The 18,767-nt window shown below is 44.0% G+C and overlaps 1 protein-coding gene across 1 annotated transcript in view; it reads left to right on the top strand.

Moving 5' to 3' along the window:
* Positions 1-7,155: 7,155 nt before the first annotated feature.
* plcb3 (phospholipase C, beta 3 (phosphatidylinositol-specific)) overlaps positions 7,156-18,767 on the top strand; it is a 44,244-nt gene continuing 32,632 nt past the window's right edge. Inside the window, exon 1 of the mRNA XM_062384307.1 lies at positions 7,156-7,771. Coding sequence (XP_062240291.1) covers positions 7,673-7,771 — 99 coding nt within the window. The 5' untranslated portion in view covers positions 7,156-7,672. The remainder of the gene's footprint in view (positions 7,772-18,767) is intronic.

Here is an 18,767-nt window from a genome sequence, read left to right as displayed (position 1 = left end):
AAGGGAAAAACATCATGCCTACATTTTACACTTTTGGAAAAGATCATTACATGATACTTGCCATCATGTAATAACAGAGACAAATGTATATTACATGTGTGAATTTGTATTTTTCTGCTAAAAGATCACACAGTGTGCTGGAGTGGAAAGGAACTGCAGCGTCTGGATTTCATAGTTGGGGGTTGGTTTTGGAATTTAACTTTTAGTTTTCATCTAACAGGCTACGCTGAGGATTAAAAATACTCTGAAGGTGTTCCATTAACAGGAAGCCGGTCGCATTTCTTCACACACTGTCCATTGTGTTGTAACAGCAGGGATCCCCCCCCAACACACACACACACACCTCGGCTACGCTAGTTAATAACAAGAGATTTAATTGTAATAGATTGGCTTAGTGAAGGAGGAGGCAAAAGTCAGCGACAGCAACTTCCCTCCATGCGAGTGTGTGCTTTCGTGTTTTCATGGTGTGTGTGTTTTGGTTTGTGTGTGTGTGTTCTGGGAGTGTGTATCATCTTAACGGACAACCATGGCAACAAGACAGAAAAACCTGAATTATTCAGTGAGCATGTCTGAAACTTACAGTTGAGTTAGCACAGGCGGGCCGGCAAAACACACACACACACACGCACACACACACACACACACACACACACACACTCACACACACACACAGATGTGTCATATTGACTGACATTTATTTCCTGAAGACTTACTCAAATCTTCATCATGTTACTACTTGCATAACCCTAACCCTAATTAACCTAAATCCAAAACTAAACCTTAAAACATGTCTACACTTTAAGATTTAATGATTTACTTGGTGGAGATTTGCTTTTCGTCTAGTCCCTATAATGGTCCACACAACATGATACCTGTAACACACACACACAACTAACTTAAACATTCGAAATGCTCTTTTTCATTATACAAATGCTCTTTCACACGCCACAGAGAAGTAATTCAGTTCCCATTAAAGCAAACCACTTGACAAAAGCCATGTGTCCCCTTGCATCAGTGATATTTTAGTGTTTCAACTCCATGTCAGACACAGACCTCTGCAGGGAGAAGTCAGGGAGATCCGGATTTTAGCTTGTAATATAAAATCTGTGGTGGTGACCTTGGAGACCGTGTGTATGTACGTGTGCAGAAGTCATGTCAGGGCCTTGGGTAATCTCAATAAGGACCTCAAACTTGAGAATAGCCACAGAGCAGTGAGCTTATTAGAATTTACACAGAGAATAAAGACTGGACATTGCTGGGGGACTTAAGCACCGTGGGAGGCCTGTACAGGACACAGAGCCGACACAGACCCCAGTGTAGCCTCACACTTTTATCAGAAGCTTAACTCAAGTGAAAATGACAGATGCATGATTCTGTTGAAACATCATTATTAAGAAAAAAACTCTTTAAATGTGGAATAACAGTTTAAAGTCTAGGGTTTGTTACTGCGAACAAACACAAAGTGTCTTGTCACTTAACCTGAGGCCTTAAGATGTGAAGGGATGAAATATTCGCTCACAAAAAACAAAAATCAAAACTTTGAGAAATGTCCTTTATTTTGTTCTTGCCTGAGCCCTTTAGTCTGGGAATTTAGGTAAGCAGTTCAAACTGGTTCACAAGATGCTACTTATACATAATTGCATCATTATTGAAAGCTTAAAAATATATAGATGATAACATGATTCTCGGCTGGCATTGTTTGCATAATGATTTGATACTAAAATAGTATTTCACTTATACAACTTTTATTTGTTTTACTTCATTGCAGGAGTTGTTTTTTTAATGTTTTTTTAAATAAACTTCTTCCACCTGCGCTGCAAATGAACGTGAGGGGAAGGGACAGATCCTGTTATGGATTCTCAGTCTCTACTTCCTCCTCCAGTAAAACATCACTCCAAGCTCAAATCTGTTCTGAAGTCATGGCTTCCCTGGTCTGTGCTGATACATTTATGTGTGCATGTGGACTAATGGAGCCTTTGTAGTTTTGCTGATAGATACTAAGAGCTCTCTTTGGTTTTTCCTATAAGGGATCCTTCCACATGAAGGCGCTGTTCAGCCAATTCCTCTGTGTTTTAAGTTAAAGTTAAAACACCCTGATCGCTACACAGTCATTTCGTGGTGCATTTATACCGTAAGTCTGATAAACAGTCTCCTACTGTTGCACATCCATGTGTAAGACTAAGGTGATATTTTGTTTGTCATTACAGAACACGTTTCCTCTCCTCTAATACACCTGAAGAGACCATGCAGCACCTCTGGAGATGCACTGACAACAGAGGAAGACTGGAACCAGGGGCCGGAGTCAGGGAGAGGCCTCACACATGGTTACCCAACACACCACCAGCTGGAGGGGTGCCAGGGAGGAGGAAGAAAGATTCTCTACATTTATAAGTTAGTTTCCATCAAAAATACACTGCTCAGATGCACTGATCAACTGCCTGGCAAATCATTGCAACTATAAATCTACATGTTTGCTTGTGAACAAGTCGTCAAACTTACCCCACTGTGCTCCAATAAGACACTGAAGGCTTCGAGAGGGAAGCAGGTTGATCCTCAAATGATATAAAAAGCAGTGTAGTGGTTAGTTTCATTTCTGCAGCAGCCGTTATTAGACCTCTGCACCTGCTCCAGTGATATTTAGCAGCGGAACACACCTCTACAGTGTTGGACTGACATTTCATTAAGTGTGAGATTAATGAGCGTCTGTCAAATCCTGTCAAGACATTCCTGCTCTGCTGGGAGGTCAGGATATGTCTGCTACAAAAGACACTCTCTCTGTCGGAGACACTGAAAGTCATGTGATTGTAGAAAGAAAATCACAGAATCATATTGAAACACCGGCTCCTCAGTGGAAAATGTCAATGTGGAGGCATTGAAAGGCACAGATGAACATTGGCCTGATAATGTTGAAACACATGATGTTCAAACACACAGTTAAAATATAATTAGTCATGTTCTACGTCAAACCCTGAACTGGTAAAATAAGGATAATCCAGTTAAGTATGATTTACATAAGTATCATGAAATTATTATAATTGAAATTAAATATTTGAATGAAATATTAGACCCCCGCAGACGTGTTGCAGAGGGCACCACAATGGGCCTCCCTGAAACAAAAACTAGAGTGGCTCTCAGCAAAGTGCATCCCTCTGCCTTGACCCAACAGTCCCTATTATGAGACCACATTTAAAATCAATAGATCAAGATTTTTTATTTCGATCTACAACAAATGTCTCCTAAATATAAGTCCCCATAAACATGCCTTAAACTTTTCATCAAGATCCATGATTTGTTGAGAGAGTGCTCATAATATCACAATGTAAAGGAAAGTTAAAATTCACATACAATCCTGCTAAACATCAGACAAATAAATGCAGATAAAACACAACCTCTTGGTGGAGATAGAAAAGTACAACACATATGATTAACTTGTGCGAACACAGCTATCACAGACTTAACAGGTGTCTACTGGTGATAAGTGTGCACACACACCGACACACACGCACACACAGGTGGGCTACACCCCCAGTGTGCTTGCAGCAGCTAAAACTGTCTAAATTCACATTCCTGATGATTGCACAATCTAGCCAACTCTGAATGCAGGGGATGTAGTGAAAGCATATGACCACCAGAGAGCAGCATAGGATCGTGATGCAGCCACGCAGAGGCAGCTGAGCAGTAAAAACCAAATGATCAATATAAAGTGATTCAGTTGTAGAAAAGACTAAAGTGATTAGGACAAAGTTGACAGAACTGAATTGTTCTCTCATGCAAGTAAATTGGGTTTTTAGCTCATATCCGTACGATTCTTCCTCTGGTTAAAACTGGAATCAGCATTTTGCCCAACACATTGACACTAACCACGAGATGTAAAGGAGACAGATTCCAGGTCAGTGATTCCAGGTCGACATCTAAGCAGTAATCTGATCAAGTTTTTTTGCTACTGTTGACTGAGTCAGGCCGTTCCCATTAAAGCTAGTGCGTGTGAGTGTGTGTGTGTGTGTGTGTGTTTGTGTGTGTGTGTGAGTGTGTGTGTGTGTGGAGAGAGGGGGCTCTGTGTCTGTATACAATGTGTCTTTGTGAGTCCCTGGCTTTGCGTCGGAGAGAAAGATCTGGCTGTTACTCAAGAGAGAGGGAGAGAGAGAGAGAGAGAAAGAGGGAAGGAGACAGATATTGAAGGGAGGGAGGAGGGGTTTGAGGTCTTCCCTTTTCCCTGTGTCTCCGTCCCTCACTTCCTTCCAAGTTTAACCTCTGTGCTCCCCCTTTTGTCTCCTATTCAAACAGAGCACGAGTCCCTTTTTCTGATCCCACTCTTCTTCTAAACTCCTTCCTCCTTCTCTTCACCTCTGCGTTCACTTGTTCTTTCTTTCCTCCTCACCTTTAATTCAAACACTTAGATTCAAAACAGACCAAACACAGCGACTTCCTCGTTGCACTGAACCCAAGCCTGACCATGATAAGATCTCAGATTCATTCCAGTGTGGTTTGTTATTTTGTTTAATGATACTCCCTTCAGCTCTACTTGTCCTCTTTCTCTCCCTCTCTCCTCAGCTCCATACCCCTTCTTTCCCTCCCCCCCTCCCTTCTCCTCACTACAGCTGTGTGAGAAATAGCAAATAGCAGAAATGGCAAAGTTCATTCATATCACACATTTGGTACAACGTGTACTGTTGCTACACAGTCTGGTATAATGCTCATCCACACTCCATATAAACACTATGCACATGAGCCACATTATGTCACAGAAGAGAGGGACACCTGTTGGAATGAGACACGGCAGGGGAGGAACACAGAGGAGGGACAGGGCTCGTTTGGATGTAGCAGAGATGAAATGGAGAGAGAGAGAGAGCGCTGAAGAAAGAATGTATTTGTCAAAAAAGAGAGAGAAACAAAGAGTGGGGTGAGTGGAGGACAGAGGCTGTGCCTAATGACACCACAGGTGCCTGCACTTCAGATGCAACCCAACATAGTGTGTGTGTGTGTCTGTGTGTGCGTGTGCGTGCATGTCATTATGCACCGGAGAAACACAATATCCCGGCTTTATCCATGTGTGCCGCGCCGTTGAAAGTATGCATATGCATGTGTCCATCTTGTTCTTGTTTGTTGTCACCTGAGAGGTTGTGTGCCTGTGCGTGTCCGTGCCCGTGGTTTGTCGAGATCAGATTAATCAGCGAGTCTACTGGGACTCAGTTACAGCTCAGTTGTGAGCCCACAAACTGTCCTGCTGCTGAACTGGCAAGCCAGGTATCTTCCACCTCCTGCGGGGTCAAGCAGGACCAAGGCACTTCCTTCACGCAAATATGAACTGGGTGTATGTGTGTGTGTGTGTACAATGAATAATTTCTGATTGATTCCTGTGCATTGTTTTATTATTTCCTCCTCCACTCTATGGTTTTGATCAAGGAACAAACCAACAGTAAGTCCCTCCATCAGTCAGTCAGCAGGCTGCAGCATAGCAGACATTCCTGCTGGGTGTAGTTAGGGGAGGCGGAGAAGGAGAGCGGTTGCCAAAAAATCTGTTGCTCCATGGTGATTTTTTTTTCTTTCTTTATGAGAAGCCCAAGTTGTAATGTTGCTTGGCAGTGGGATTTGGACGGGATCGGACTGCGGCAGTGCAGCCTCCTTAGCTCTCACGCTTCTTATAAACATGATCCGCTGCCACTGACACGGGCTGAGAAAGTTACCTGATGACTTCCTCGGGAGGACTTCCCGAGAGCTAGTCTGGATGATTTCCTCTTTATATAATTCAGACTTCACATCATCATTCATAAAATATGACTTTAATCTCACAATCTGGCTGCCGGAGTAGCACTCACACACTTACAGCCTGTCGCTTTGAAATTGACTCTAAGCAGATTAGAGCTTTACAATAAAATATTTTTTAATAACATTACCGACTGCAGCAGTGATCTGTCAGTGTCAGCACCAGGGAAAACAACTCAAGGCAATTAAAGGAGATTGGAAGACTGAAATTAGCCCTTTGATTACACTCCTCCACAGTCCAAGAGGAAAAGATATAGTGCGCCCATGGTCTAGCAGCAGTTCCAACCAATCTCCTCCATGTTAGCAGATGGGACACGGGCTAAACCAAAATTGTGAGAGAACGTCAAATACATTTTCCTTGAAGATGATGTCATTAAAGGTGGTTCTTTACGCCCTGATGTATGTCCAAGTGATTGACAGCTGAGATTGTCTCATGATTGGTCGAGTGCTCCATCCCTCGATCACCACTTTGGCTCCAATCGAGCAAGATGGAAGCGTTCATGTCCGGGTAATATTTGGCTTCCTTTCTGGATAGTGGGAGGAAGCGGCAACTCGACGTCCATCTTTATAATCAGTCTACACTTGAGTTTCATATCGGCTGAAGGCTGTGGGGCCCAAGGGCTCGTCAAATTGTTAACCCCCAGGTTTTAAAGGTCTGGTTACTCTTGATGGACACTATTGCTCAGCTGTAGCTATAATGTCTTCTGCAGCTCTGAAGGAAGTTTGTCAAAGTTAAACAGAATACCCTCGGTGTGTAATACAGTCGAGACAAAACCGTTTCATCAGAAGCTATTTGCTGAAAAGCCTGTTTTACACATGGTTACAAGCGATAACAACGTGTGTCACAGAAAGGGTAACACAAACTCTTAGGTCACGTTGCGGGTCGGGTTCAGACACAATAAACAGACTCGGTTGGTTTCCTCTTGGGATTGTTCATGCTCGGAATGAAAGACGCATCCCACGCCGCACACACTTTACCAGGGAAGTAGGGTCTAATGAAAGATGCATGATGGGAAGTGTAGGAGCTGACCAGAAGTCACGATCTAACGACCTCTGCTGCTTTAATATTGACTTTTTCCAAAGTTTCCTGGAATTCCTCCAACGTTATAGAAGGGAAAATGTTCATTTACTGGATCAACCCTTCCAGCTCACGGTTTGATTGCATTTGGAGAAGTGTGAGTAGATATTTAACAAATTGACACATGTGCCCACTGCAGTGTCATGTTCATATTGGTTGTCAGTGTAAATCTGAGAAGACAGACTGTCAGCCAGGCAGAGGACTGAACGAAAACACACCCCTTCTTCACAAACTCTGACAACCCTCCTCCTCCTCCTCCTTTCTCATTCACTCAGCTCAATCTACCGCCGTCTCTCTTTCTCTTTCTCTCTCCCTCTCCTCTTGGAATCTTCTCCGTTTGTCCCCCCCTTCGCAGAAAACATGCAGGGAGGAGAGGAGGAGGAGAAAAGAGTGTGAGGAACTGGAGGAAAGTCGGTCGGGCAGAGGAGCAGATGGGAGGAAGGAAGGAGAGGATCGCTCGAGTGTCGCGACTGATGAATAAACAGATATATGAATCAAAGCCTAGAATAAAAGGCGAGTTCTAGGCGCGCCGCCGCGGTGCGTGGACGCGGACAAGATAGCGGCGGTGCGCGCTGGAGCAGCCGAGTCCTCAGCGGGTCCGACTCCTCATGTTCTCCGAACTCTCGGCGAGGCTCCCTCAACTTTTCGGAGTCTGAAGAAACTTCCCCCCGCGCCTCCGCGTCCCGGCCAGCACCCTCTCCCCGGAAGAGAAGACACAAGGACGCCGGTGGAGGCAGGAAGGCGGAGAGGAGTTTCTGTGTTCCCTCCGAGGAGTCCAGCTCGCCGCAGCCGGAGTTTAGGCGTCGGCGCCCGGGCAGGCAGTCCCTCGCCATGGCCGGGGCCAAGCCGGGAGTCCACGCGCTGCAGCTGAAGCCCGTGTGCGTCCACGAAACGCTGAAGAAGGGAGGGAAGTTCATCAAGTGGGACGAGGTGAGGGTGGACATGTTTGGAACTGGTCCCGAGCTCAGAAAACACGCGGTTTACTTTATTGAAACAAGCCCGGGTGTTGTGTATTGATCCAGAAGGGCTCCAGCTTTGGATTCCAATTAATTCACTGGCAACATGAGGCGTGACAGGCTGTTTCTGACAGTTTGGGCCCGATGTTGTGAAGTGACAGGCGAGTTCTCTGTGTGTGTGTGTGTGTGTGTGTGTGGTGAGTGCGTGCGATGTGCAGGTGTGTGTGCGCGCACTCACAACCTCTGCCTCGAACCCAGGTGCCCCACTGTATTTGCATTGTTGTACGTGTGTGTGTGTGTTTTAATCATATACTCCAGTAGAATTCCTCTGTAGTTGCCAGCAGCAGCAGTGCTTGAATGTGTTGTGTTGTGTTGTGTTGTGTTGTGTTGTGTTGTGTTGTGTTGTGTTGAGTTCTTGTCAAGCCGGTTTTCTCCAGGCTCAGGTTGAGCTCCTACTCTCTCCTTTCTTTCTCTTCTCCTCTGTCTTTCTGGGGTTGTGCCTCCATTCCTTGGTGGACAATGAGAGAGAGTAGAAATAACACCTCTTCAACCGGGCATGAGGAAAAGTCTGTGTTTATGGCACTAACTAAATGAACTTGTTAGGTTTTTATCTCTGAATCACACCTACATCAAGGTTTCAATTGTGTTGACTTGGCTCTACTGCTCCTTCCGCGTTTTTCTTCAGACCAGCAACCCTGGCATGCACTTGCCTGTCGTTAACCATAATAAAGCTGGTGAAACCTTTTCCCAGTATAAACACTGACCTTGTCAGGACCAGTAGACCTCACAGGGACCAAAGCTTGGGAATAATAATACAAATTTTGTATTTCATCTTTCAAACCAACCGCTTCTCAGCGGGCTCAAATAGATAAATCCAATAATACAAAACAAAAAAAGCAACAGGCAAAAATAATATAGAAAAAAACGAACTTTTCACGAACTGACAGGGAGTAATGGAATATAAAATCAAGGAGAGCAAAAACAATAGTAAAGCCGCATTTAAAATGAATGGCAATGGAAGATGACCAAATAAACAATAATAGCAGAAAACAACATGAAGTAAATGCCATTCAGTAAAAGTAAATAATGAGGCAAACGGTTATGTTGGGATAAGGTTTTGGTTTGGCTGTAAACAATGAATGGAAGTCAATGCAGTGTCCTAACAAGGGTAGCTGTGCACACTGTGTGTGATTGTGTGTGTGTGTTTTGCATGGACAGGGCACAAGGCCATTCTGCCCTCTTCTCTGCAGAGAAAGAAGGTGTGTGTGTCCATCAATGATTAACTCAGAGGCTGATGAACCCTAACTGGAGGCCTGTGTCTTCCATTTGGAAACCCCTGTTGTGGATTTACAACCGAGATGCATGCAAGATGTGCGTGCCAGCGAATTTTCATGTGTGTGGGTCATCACAATCCTGCAGAGTGAGGTCTGTGTACTTCTAATAAAGCTGTTACCATAACTTAAGAACTGGACAACTTAAGTACTTGGAAGTAAATAACTTCTCAGCAACAGAACCCCACACATTGCGATAGTGCCGCGATGCGCATGTGTCTGCACCAGTGTGTATGTCTGGCCTCCAAAGAAGGGTCTTGTAACGCAAACAGTGAATGGCATGTCCTTTTTGATTTCTCTCTCTCTCTCTCTCTCTCTCTCTCTCTCTCTCCAACATGCACACCAGCTCCCTCTGTCTCCTACCGCTCTCTCTCTCTCTCTCTCTCAAAGGGAATTCCCAGGAAATGGTTATGCTGGTGATTAAGTGTGTGAACACTTGAAAACATGTGCCATCTTTCTCCCTTTCTGGCTTTCATCCCGTCTCCCACTTCTATTTGCCGTTTTTCCTCTAGAATACACAAATGTTTTATGGAGGATAAATTGAGAGAGAGAGAGAGAGAGAGAGAGGGATCAAGCTTAGGGGAGGAGGATCGTGGGAGAGATGGTAGAAAAAAACCCCACTTAGAGTTGGGTGGTAGACGCCAAAATGCTCCATTGTTGTATATGAAATAAAAACCCATGGCTGAGACGATAGAGATTGGATCTCCAGCCTGTTGGTTCTTTATTCTCCTCGAGCTGAAGTGACGGGTGCACTTCATTCAATGCAGTTATCCCGCTCCAGGAGATCAGATTCACATCCTCTATAAATTCTCTGAATGTGACCATTGTGAAAACGATGCTTCTCCTTGGCCTGAACTTAGAGCAAACCCACAGAAGAACTGTTCACAGTGTGGTAGATATGCTGTCATTGAGATTATTATCTCACTCTTACATCCCCAGTAGTGGTAAAGCATTTAGTTATCAGGGATATGGATTTTGGATGGCCAAAGTATAAAGTGTAAATCTGTCTGTATATATCAAATAAAAATGTTTTTGTCAATTAATCCTAAAATGGCATCAAGTCCTTATGAAAAAGAAATCGAACTGAGGCTTGTAATTTCTTCAGAAGACACCCTCGGGACACTGAGTTATCTATTTCAAATGAAGCATGACTCTGAGCATTTCAGCCAAATTGTGCTTCAAATAATAACCAAGCGACTTCAACAAATAGTTTTTATTCCCCCATTGATTTGCTTAGAATTAACTATAGTGGACATTCAAGATGCGTTGATAGCCTCAAACTATGATCTAGTAAAACCCTGAGAGGAGGAGTGTTTGTGTAGGAGTAGGTTCAGAGGTGAAGGTTATGATTGGAACAGATCGGTTATTTTAGATAATCCCTGATGGGCTATTGTCACAAAAACGTGGTATGCTCCTTTAAGGATTTAGCAAAGTGAGAAAAAGAATTAGGACACACACACACACACACACACTAACACACACACTAACACACACACTAGAGGGTGCCTCAGGCCAGTGCTGTTTGTTTACATGAAAACCCCACTTTTGACCCCATCCCTCTCTTTCCCCCTCTTCCCATCACTATGTCCTTCTTCCAAGTGGCTTTATTCCTTCATCCCCGTCCTCCACCTCCTTTCTTGTCTCTTTATAAATCATGCTCTCTTTTTTTCCTTCCTTTTATTCATCCTCTTCTCCTGTTGCCCATACTCGTCTATCATCCTGCTGCCTCTGTCGACTCTTCCCCTTCTTATCTGCTGGTCTCACAACCAAACCTCTGTTTCTCAATGGCCTTGGGAATTCTACTGTAGGACCATCAACTGACACACATGCACACGCTCACACACAGTGACTCATGTAGGGGGGGGAGTAGGAATGCAGTCCGAATTTACCCTCTTTCTCCTGCACTCCGGCTTGTGTACACGTGTGCTCCTATGCGTGCGTGTGTGCGTGTGTGGTTGTTTTGTTCTGGGTGTGTGTTTGAACGTTGAACGACTTCCTGTCGGAGCTTGTTGCGAGGCTCCGGAGCCCAACCATTTCCCTCCCTGCCGCTCCGCCCCGCCCTCTGCGGCCTCGGCCACAATTCAATTTAGACAAATTCCGACTGGAACTCAGTTAAAATTCCTCCTAAACAACCAATTAAACAAACACAGACAGACAGTTTGTCTACAGAGCAGCCTGGCTCTCTGTCAAGCGTGCCTCGCAGTGCTTTGATACAAATCTTAAAGTGCACACAGAAGTCAAATAAATAATCATCCTAACGCATAACGTTAACATTTGCCTGCTTTGCCGAGTGTCCGCATTATTACTATCATACAGTCCGAGACCACTTTTCCATTCGGAGCTGCTGTGTACAAAGCTGCTGTGCCACTCCGCTGAGCATTGTGCAGGAAGGTTCTATCACTTTCTTTGCAGTTATAAAACAGAAGGAGACTCCTACATGTTTTATTTGGTAAGAACCAACTGAGAAAAGAACCCCCCCCCCCCCCCCCTCCCTTCTAAATTTCTATGATTTGTTTACGTTCAGTTTGCACAATTACAATTTGTTTGAATAGAGTCGCCCAGCCTCACAAGCCGCTCATTAATTTAATGGAGCTCTGGGAATTGAACATCTTTTTGAGATTAGAGGTTTATGGACAGACCATAAAATGTCGAGTTTCGGGCTTGTTTCCTGTCATTTGGCTGCGACCTCAGAAGGAAGATCCAGGCTACACCTGAGGACGCTGGGGATAATTCCATTGTCCATCAGTGTTTATCAGTGGCGTGCTGTCAAACCAGGCCGACGGTAGACACTTCCCCCTTTTTCACGAATGACCTGCAGGCGTTTTTCTGAGCTGCTGTTTTCATCCATCACCCCCGTCAAATCTAAAAGATGAAAAAGCCCGTTTTTGTGTATCGGACCACAGCCACGAGCTCCCAAGCTGCACTTTGTCCCTCTGGGCTCAGGAGGACTTTCTTTTTAATCAGAGGGAAATATCTCTTCTCTGCTGACAGGTTGTTGAATGAGTCGAAGTGACTCAGGCCTCTGTCAGCTCCTCTCTACAGGCAGATGTGTGTTACAGCGAATTTCAACTGGCAGTCGTTTGAAGGGACGATTTGTTTTTTTCCCTTCAGCAATTTATGCAAACTATCAGAACTAAGATGAAACCCATGTTATTCCCAAGAAGGAGTTGTTTTTCTTTGCTATGAACTCCTCCATGCTAGGGTTTCACCGGGGTGCTGTGAAATAACCCCCTTCCACCCACTTATGATTGTCCCCTAAGGCCTTGAGCTGGACTGAGTCGCTTCAGTTTGCTGATTTATGTCAGAAAATTCCCAAATGACGTATCAGTACTTGTTATATGTCAGAAAATGGCGGTGAATGTTGATTTGTCTGCGAAAAAGCGCAGCGAATTGAGCTGAACCAACTTGAGGTCACATTTGTTTTTAAATGTGCGACAATGCCGGACAGATAACACATCCCTTATACCCTCCTACAAATGTTCTTCCTGCATATTTGGTCCTCTGCATGTTCGGACGTGTTGAGCAGCCGCTTTTTTCCCGGTCTAATATTTTTTTGCTTCACTTATGGCCCCGCAACGATACAGACCCTGCTGCAGCCTTGAAGGATCACAAGCAGGGAACAATAACCAACTCCGCACTGTTCACGTGTTCTCATTTATAACGTGCACTAAATTTGATATACGAGAGTCCCAACACAAGGCAGGGAGATTTCACAACAGCTTGGAAAGCACTTTACACCTGAAACGCGACAGCCCCCTTTTTTCAAAAGCAAAACGTCTCTCTCCTTAGAAACGGATCTCGGTCGTAAGTGGATGTGCTTTGTCATTTTGACCTTTCACAGGAAAGCACAATGGGCTCTGCTTTCATTCCGATTGTGCAAGTGAGCTGGGTGTTTTTATAAACTGGATAGCTTACTTCCGCGTTAGATACGAGGGAGAAACGATGTCTAAGAGATAAGAAGAAGGAGGAGGAGGAGGAGGAGGAAGGAGAAAGCTCGGGCTTGCGCGAAGTTGTGACACCATGCCGAGAAACACCGCTGACATCCTGACAGAGTGGTGAGAAGCGAGGGATGGAGGGAGGGAGGGCGAGGTGGGAGGTGGGAGGTCAACCACTGCCACATGTGAAGTGTGGGCCTGACATCTGGACGGCTCCATCTCCGCTCCGGCTCTGTTTGCAATTTCACCTCGATTTACTACACATGTAGCCTCACTGGACGTGTGTAGCCTACATGAAATCATTGTCATCTAACCAACCACCTCTCATCCTCTCTGTGCTCGTGTCTGTCTGCTTCCCGTCTCTTTTCGATTCGCTTCCTTTTTTTGTTCCAACCCCCCCGTCCACTTCTTTATACCTCTTCTTCATTTCTGGTGCCTGTCAGGTCTGGTTTGCTCTGACCTGCTTTTGTTTAAGCTGTGAAATAAAACACCGCCCCTTGTGTTAAGAATTACAAAAGATGAGATTTGTATCATGTGTCAGGTGTTAATAAGGTGCAGCAGCGGCTTGGTTGGTATTCGTCCTGTCAGCTGAGGTTGTCAGCCTTTGTCACGCCAGGTTTCCTCTTCGTTTAGTCATAACAAAAAAGAAGGGAATTTAAGATTGAAGAAAGGCCAAAAAGGAGCGAGGCTGTTTGGAGAAATGTGAAAGAAACACGCAAGGATGCTAGGAAATAAACTACAACTTAGGCGCTCTCTCACCTCGCTGAATGCCAACTTTTCCCCGGGTGTCCTGTTCCATCACTGGCCATCGGAGCCGATTTAAAACCCGTGTCTACAGAATCATTTGACCCTGGAGTGGACGCCGATTGTATCCATTCCCATTGTAGGAAAAAGCCAGATGTTATGGGGTGTTAGCGGGTTTTTTGACCAGTGGATGAGGGCCAGTGTGCCGCAATGCAGAGGTGCAATCAGAGCAGCATTCTATTCATTCTTAGCAGGCAGTTTGGCCGTGCCATCCAGTACCACTTCAAATTCAATTTCAGAATTCAAAGCAGGCAAATGTTTCGTCTGACTTTTATCTCCCTCCTTGTGATGCACTGGCTAATAAGTGTGAGATTGATCAGGATGGCACAGCGTTCACCATGCCCAGACTATAACATTGCACAACAAAGTTTCCTGAGAATTTATAACTCTTTGGAGCACAAATCAAAGTATCAGACTCACGAAAAGGGTAGGAGGCTGTAATTGCAGGGTATGTCTTTGATTACAGTTTATAGACGGAGCCTGGTTGTATAATATTCTATAGCTATAGCGTTTTTCTCCCTCTCTGGCCCCACTCACTCTTTCCTCTCCTCTCTCCAGAGTCCAAAGGTTACCTACTGTCCGCTGGACTTCTTTTCACACACGTACAAACACACACACTAACCACTCCTACAAGCTGTCACTGAACACACACACACACACACACACACACACACATACAGCAAGGCCGACCAAAGGTACACTTGGAGCGGCCATTTTTATCAGTTTCTCACTAATGGCTTTCTGACGGATAATCTACTATAAAACACCCACACCCACACACGAACATCAATTTGTGTTGATGACAGGATGCAGGAAGAGAGAGAGGTTTGTCTCTCTACATGTTTATGTGCTTGTAGATTGTGATTCTCATGAAGTCTCATTAGGTTGCGGCTGCCTGACCTCGGCTCCAGAGGGTGGTCCATCGACCGCGCATGTGTGTGAGCCGTTGCGGTCGGCTAATGAGGGCCAGGGCATCTGGAGGGGGTCTGGAGTGGGAGACAATCAATCAATTAAGGAGAAAGAAGGTGATGGAGAGAGCAAGCTGACATGGAGAGGGAAGAATGAAAGGAGAGAGGGAAGTGAGACGTCAGAAGGTGCCTACATATGGCGCTTAATTAGGGAGAGAGGCGAGGTCCAATTATAGACCATACCACCCACTCTCAAACAGAAAACACACCGTTGGGTGCATGTTCATGGTAAATAAGGTATTTGTGTGTTTTGTGTGTGGAGGGCATGTGCTAATGATTTCCTGTTGAGGTTTCTGACATTTTGTACTTAATTTCAACTGCAAACTGAAGTGACCTTTGGTGCTAAAAGACATTTAATGACTGTGTATCGTTTGTTTGTTGTCAGATGGTCAGATCAGAATAAAAGGGGAGCAAGGCGTAGGCTACTTGAGCCCATCCTTTGTTATAATTGTGCATACATTGCGCTGGCATAAAGCCAAGCCACTTCTTTTGACGGGAGCAGGGAGAACACGAGAGTTCTGTCACTGAGAAGATCAATGATATGATGGGTTGATGTTTGCAAATCAGATAATTGACATCAGGTTGAGAAATACAAGAAATCTGCACATCCTCATCGAGATGCTAGAACCAGCTAATGTTGTTGCATTATTTTGTGGTTTATTTATTTAATCAATCATTAAAAGTGAAGTGTTTCAAGGTGTGTAGGAATCAGTCATAGACTTCTGTGTCAATGGCGAAAGGCAAAACTAGAAAGTAACTGGCAGGTATGGAAAACTCTGCAGGCGTGACGTGCAAATACATGGAGTCATGCTGGTGTGTGAGTCTTCATCCCTACGGCCCCAGAGCTGGATGGGTGGTGATGTTATATTACTGGTCACATGAGTTTGTAGATCACATTCCTCTGGGTAATTGTTTGTGGGTCCGGTTCCACTGAAATTCCCCATCTAAGTGTTGTGAAAGTATCGACACTGACTGGATATATAACCAGTCGGTCCAGTCAATTTTAATTCTACGGCGCTAAGTCAAACCCCATGTGACCTCAGGACTCTTTTAATATAGGAGAAGGTCTATAATGAGTTTCTCGAACGTTGTTATTTACAGTAACAACAATAGTAACTATTGTCTTAATCAAGTTATATGGAATTGTATTGTTGTCCATGTAAATATGCTTTGCAATCTGCTGAGGTAGATTATGTATGGTGAACACTGTGTTCCAGTTCTAGCCAGCGCTACAGGACAGCTCTGTCAACTCTCCGGGTGTGTGTTGTGTGTGTGGCTGTGTGCAGGAGCAGACAAAAATACAAACACTATACATTGATCAAGAATATTCACACATATTAACCCTAACCCTCTGTATTTGTTACTAATGCACTTGTACATGAGGGATAACTATTGGATAGAGCTAATATTTGCTCCTCTGGGCTGTCTATGAAAGGACCTTTTTGCAGGAAAAGCAGCCCACAAATCCAAAGTTATTAAATTATTACTAAAACACATCCAGGCATTTGTTCCAGTGTTTCCAGAAACGAGAGGAATACCTTGTGTCACCCTGTCGAGGCTCACTTGAGGCCATTATGATGACATTTTAACTTTCACATTCTCATCACATAAATCATCCCTGAGGATATGATCCAGATATTTGACTTTATTCACCACTGTGAAAAACACAAAAAAAGATTATAGTAAGCAAAATCTACATGTGATGAATTCTATATCTCACAACCACATGTCGTTTTTTTTATTGATCTCAGGTGAACTGGACTGTCGAATCTGAAGTGAAGCATTAATATTGTGGTAGAGTTCAGTGCAGTGTGTGGATCTACAGTTACAGGTCTTGACCTTTACCAGGTGCCAACAACACAGGTCTGGTTTGAATGGGTTCAACTCTGGGTTAAAAGCATTTTTATTATCATGCAGTTAAAACAGGATTTCATGGGATGTGTCTCTCTGGCGAACGTGACCTTATGACCGCCATGCATCTTGCCATAGATTGTTTTCACTATGCGACTGTGCGTCTGAGCACCATGTACTCTTATTTTGAAAAGCGTTAGCTGCAAAATAGCAATCCTTCCATAATTTGTGCACCGGGATGACCGTTGAATACATTTTGATGAAACGGACTGAGCATCAAACAGAGGTAAAAATTTAATTGTTCTGTTTACAAGCTTTAAATCAGTGAAGTTGAATAGAAACTGGCCTGTTGAATGGATTAGTTCAATTCAAATTGCAAGAGGAATGTGCATAGTGTAGCCCAAACCAGCTTGTGCATTTAGTATTTACTACCCAGTAGCTTTCAACCAGGACAACCAAGCCAGGTATGATGATATGCAGATGTTTCACTGTTTATGCATTTGATAAAAAGCACAGTTATCTCTGCATATTTGGTTTTCTAGCTGGTTCTGTTTGTATCACTTTGGAAGTGCAAGCATCTGGACTATTTGCAGTTTCTATTGTGTGCGCTTGTGTTGTCTCAGGGAATTAAACCTCGCCAGCGCAAGATAAACAGACACGTGCCAATGCGGCTGCAGATTTGCGAGCTTAGGTTTCACTGGTTTCAGGTTTGGGAGAACTGTTTAACGCTGACATTTGACATCAGGTCACAGCCGGGAGATAATCACAGCATGCAATTGGAGTTGGACAGTTTTCCACTGGTTCCAGCGAGTGAGCACTCCTCTTAGGTTCAGTCATTTACAGTAGCTTCCCAGTCGACCACACGTTTGAAGTTCTGCCGACATTGCATCACTGGGGTTTTAAGACGAAAGCCTCTTTGTAACGCATGTCTTTTCTACCCCTGACCTTTTGTTTCTCTTTCTTTTTCAACCCTCACCCTTTCTTCAAACTCCACTCCTCTCCACCTTCTTGCCATCCTCTCTTGTTTTTCCTTTTTTCTTGTCCTCATCCTAATCCTCCCGCAAACCTTTTCTGTGTTAGCAAACCTCGGAGCCTAAACCTAAGGTACGTTCAAACTTCCCCAGGAAATAGAACAGAGGTTAAAACCATGGGGACTTCTTTTAGGAATAGGTCAGACATTTTGCATGTAGTTTGTTGGAGAAACCGATAAGTATCATTTGCTTTTACTGTAAAGTACGTGAATAAATCCAATCAAATTGTATGTACATAGTGCCTCACGTTAAACTAAACAATACAGCAATACAAAGAGCAATACAATATATTGATAAAATACATCAAATGAATAATAGGATAAAATAAAAAAATCTAACAACAAGCACTTTCCAAACACACTAATGACTCAGTATGACATCACTTTACTTGACATCATTTCAATTAGATTAAACAACTAAGAATGCTTTTGGTTTGTTTTATAACTCACTCCATTTATGGCATGACTGTTAACAATCACTAGATATTTGCATCAAGTAATTTAAGCCTTGATTATAATCTCATGCAGATGCTAACAATTTTAAATGTTCATGTTTTAAAACGCGAAGCTATGACCATTTGTACGTCAGCTGTTGTTAAAACCGTGTGATCCTCATCCGGCCCACATCACATATAATAAGTGAGTGTGTGCTCAGTGATGCAGTGTTTGTGTGTAGCGTTCTCCTCAACCTTTCTCTTCTGGTGGTATGTTGTGGTAGTGGTTAATGTGGGCTGCTAGACACAACCTTTCTCACTTTTCCATCAGATGTTGTTGATGATGACGCTTCATGACGCCACGTGCACATGAGTCATCTGTCGCTGTAATAAGAAACTATCTGGAAAAGTCTGGATGATGTTTGGTGAACCAGAGTGTGACTGCACAGCACTGTAATTACAGAGCCTGCTTGCGTGTGTTTGCTTGTGTGTGTGCGTGTGTGTGTCGTCATGGCATCTTGTGTATGACTCCATGAGGATGATGCTAATGACATGTTGATGTGGGCTGCTTTGCCATTGTTATGCTGCACATGAATGAGAACTTCACCGTGGCCTCG

Source organism: Platichthys flesus, chromosome 24 (genome assembly GCF_949316205.1).
Source record: "Platichthys flesus chromosome 24, fPlaFle2.1, whole genome shotgun sequence".
Taxonomy (NCBI): Eukaryota; Metazoa; Chordata; class Actinopteri; order Pleuronectiformes; family Pleuronectidae; genus Platichthys; species Platichthys flesus.
Note: the sequence above shows the minus strand (reverse complement) of the source record. Positions and strands in the feature narration are given on the sequence as shown.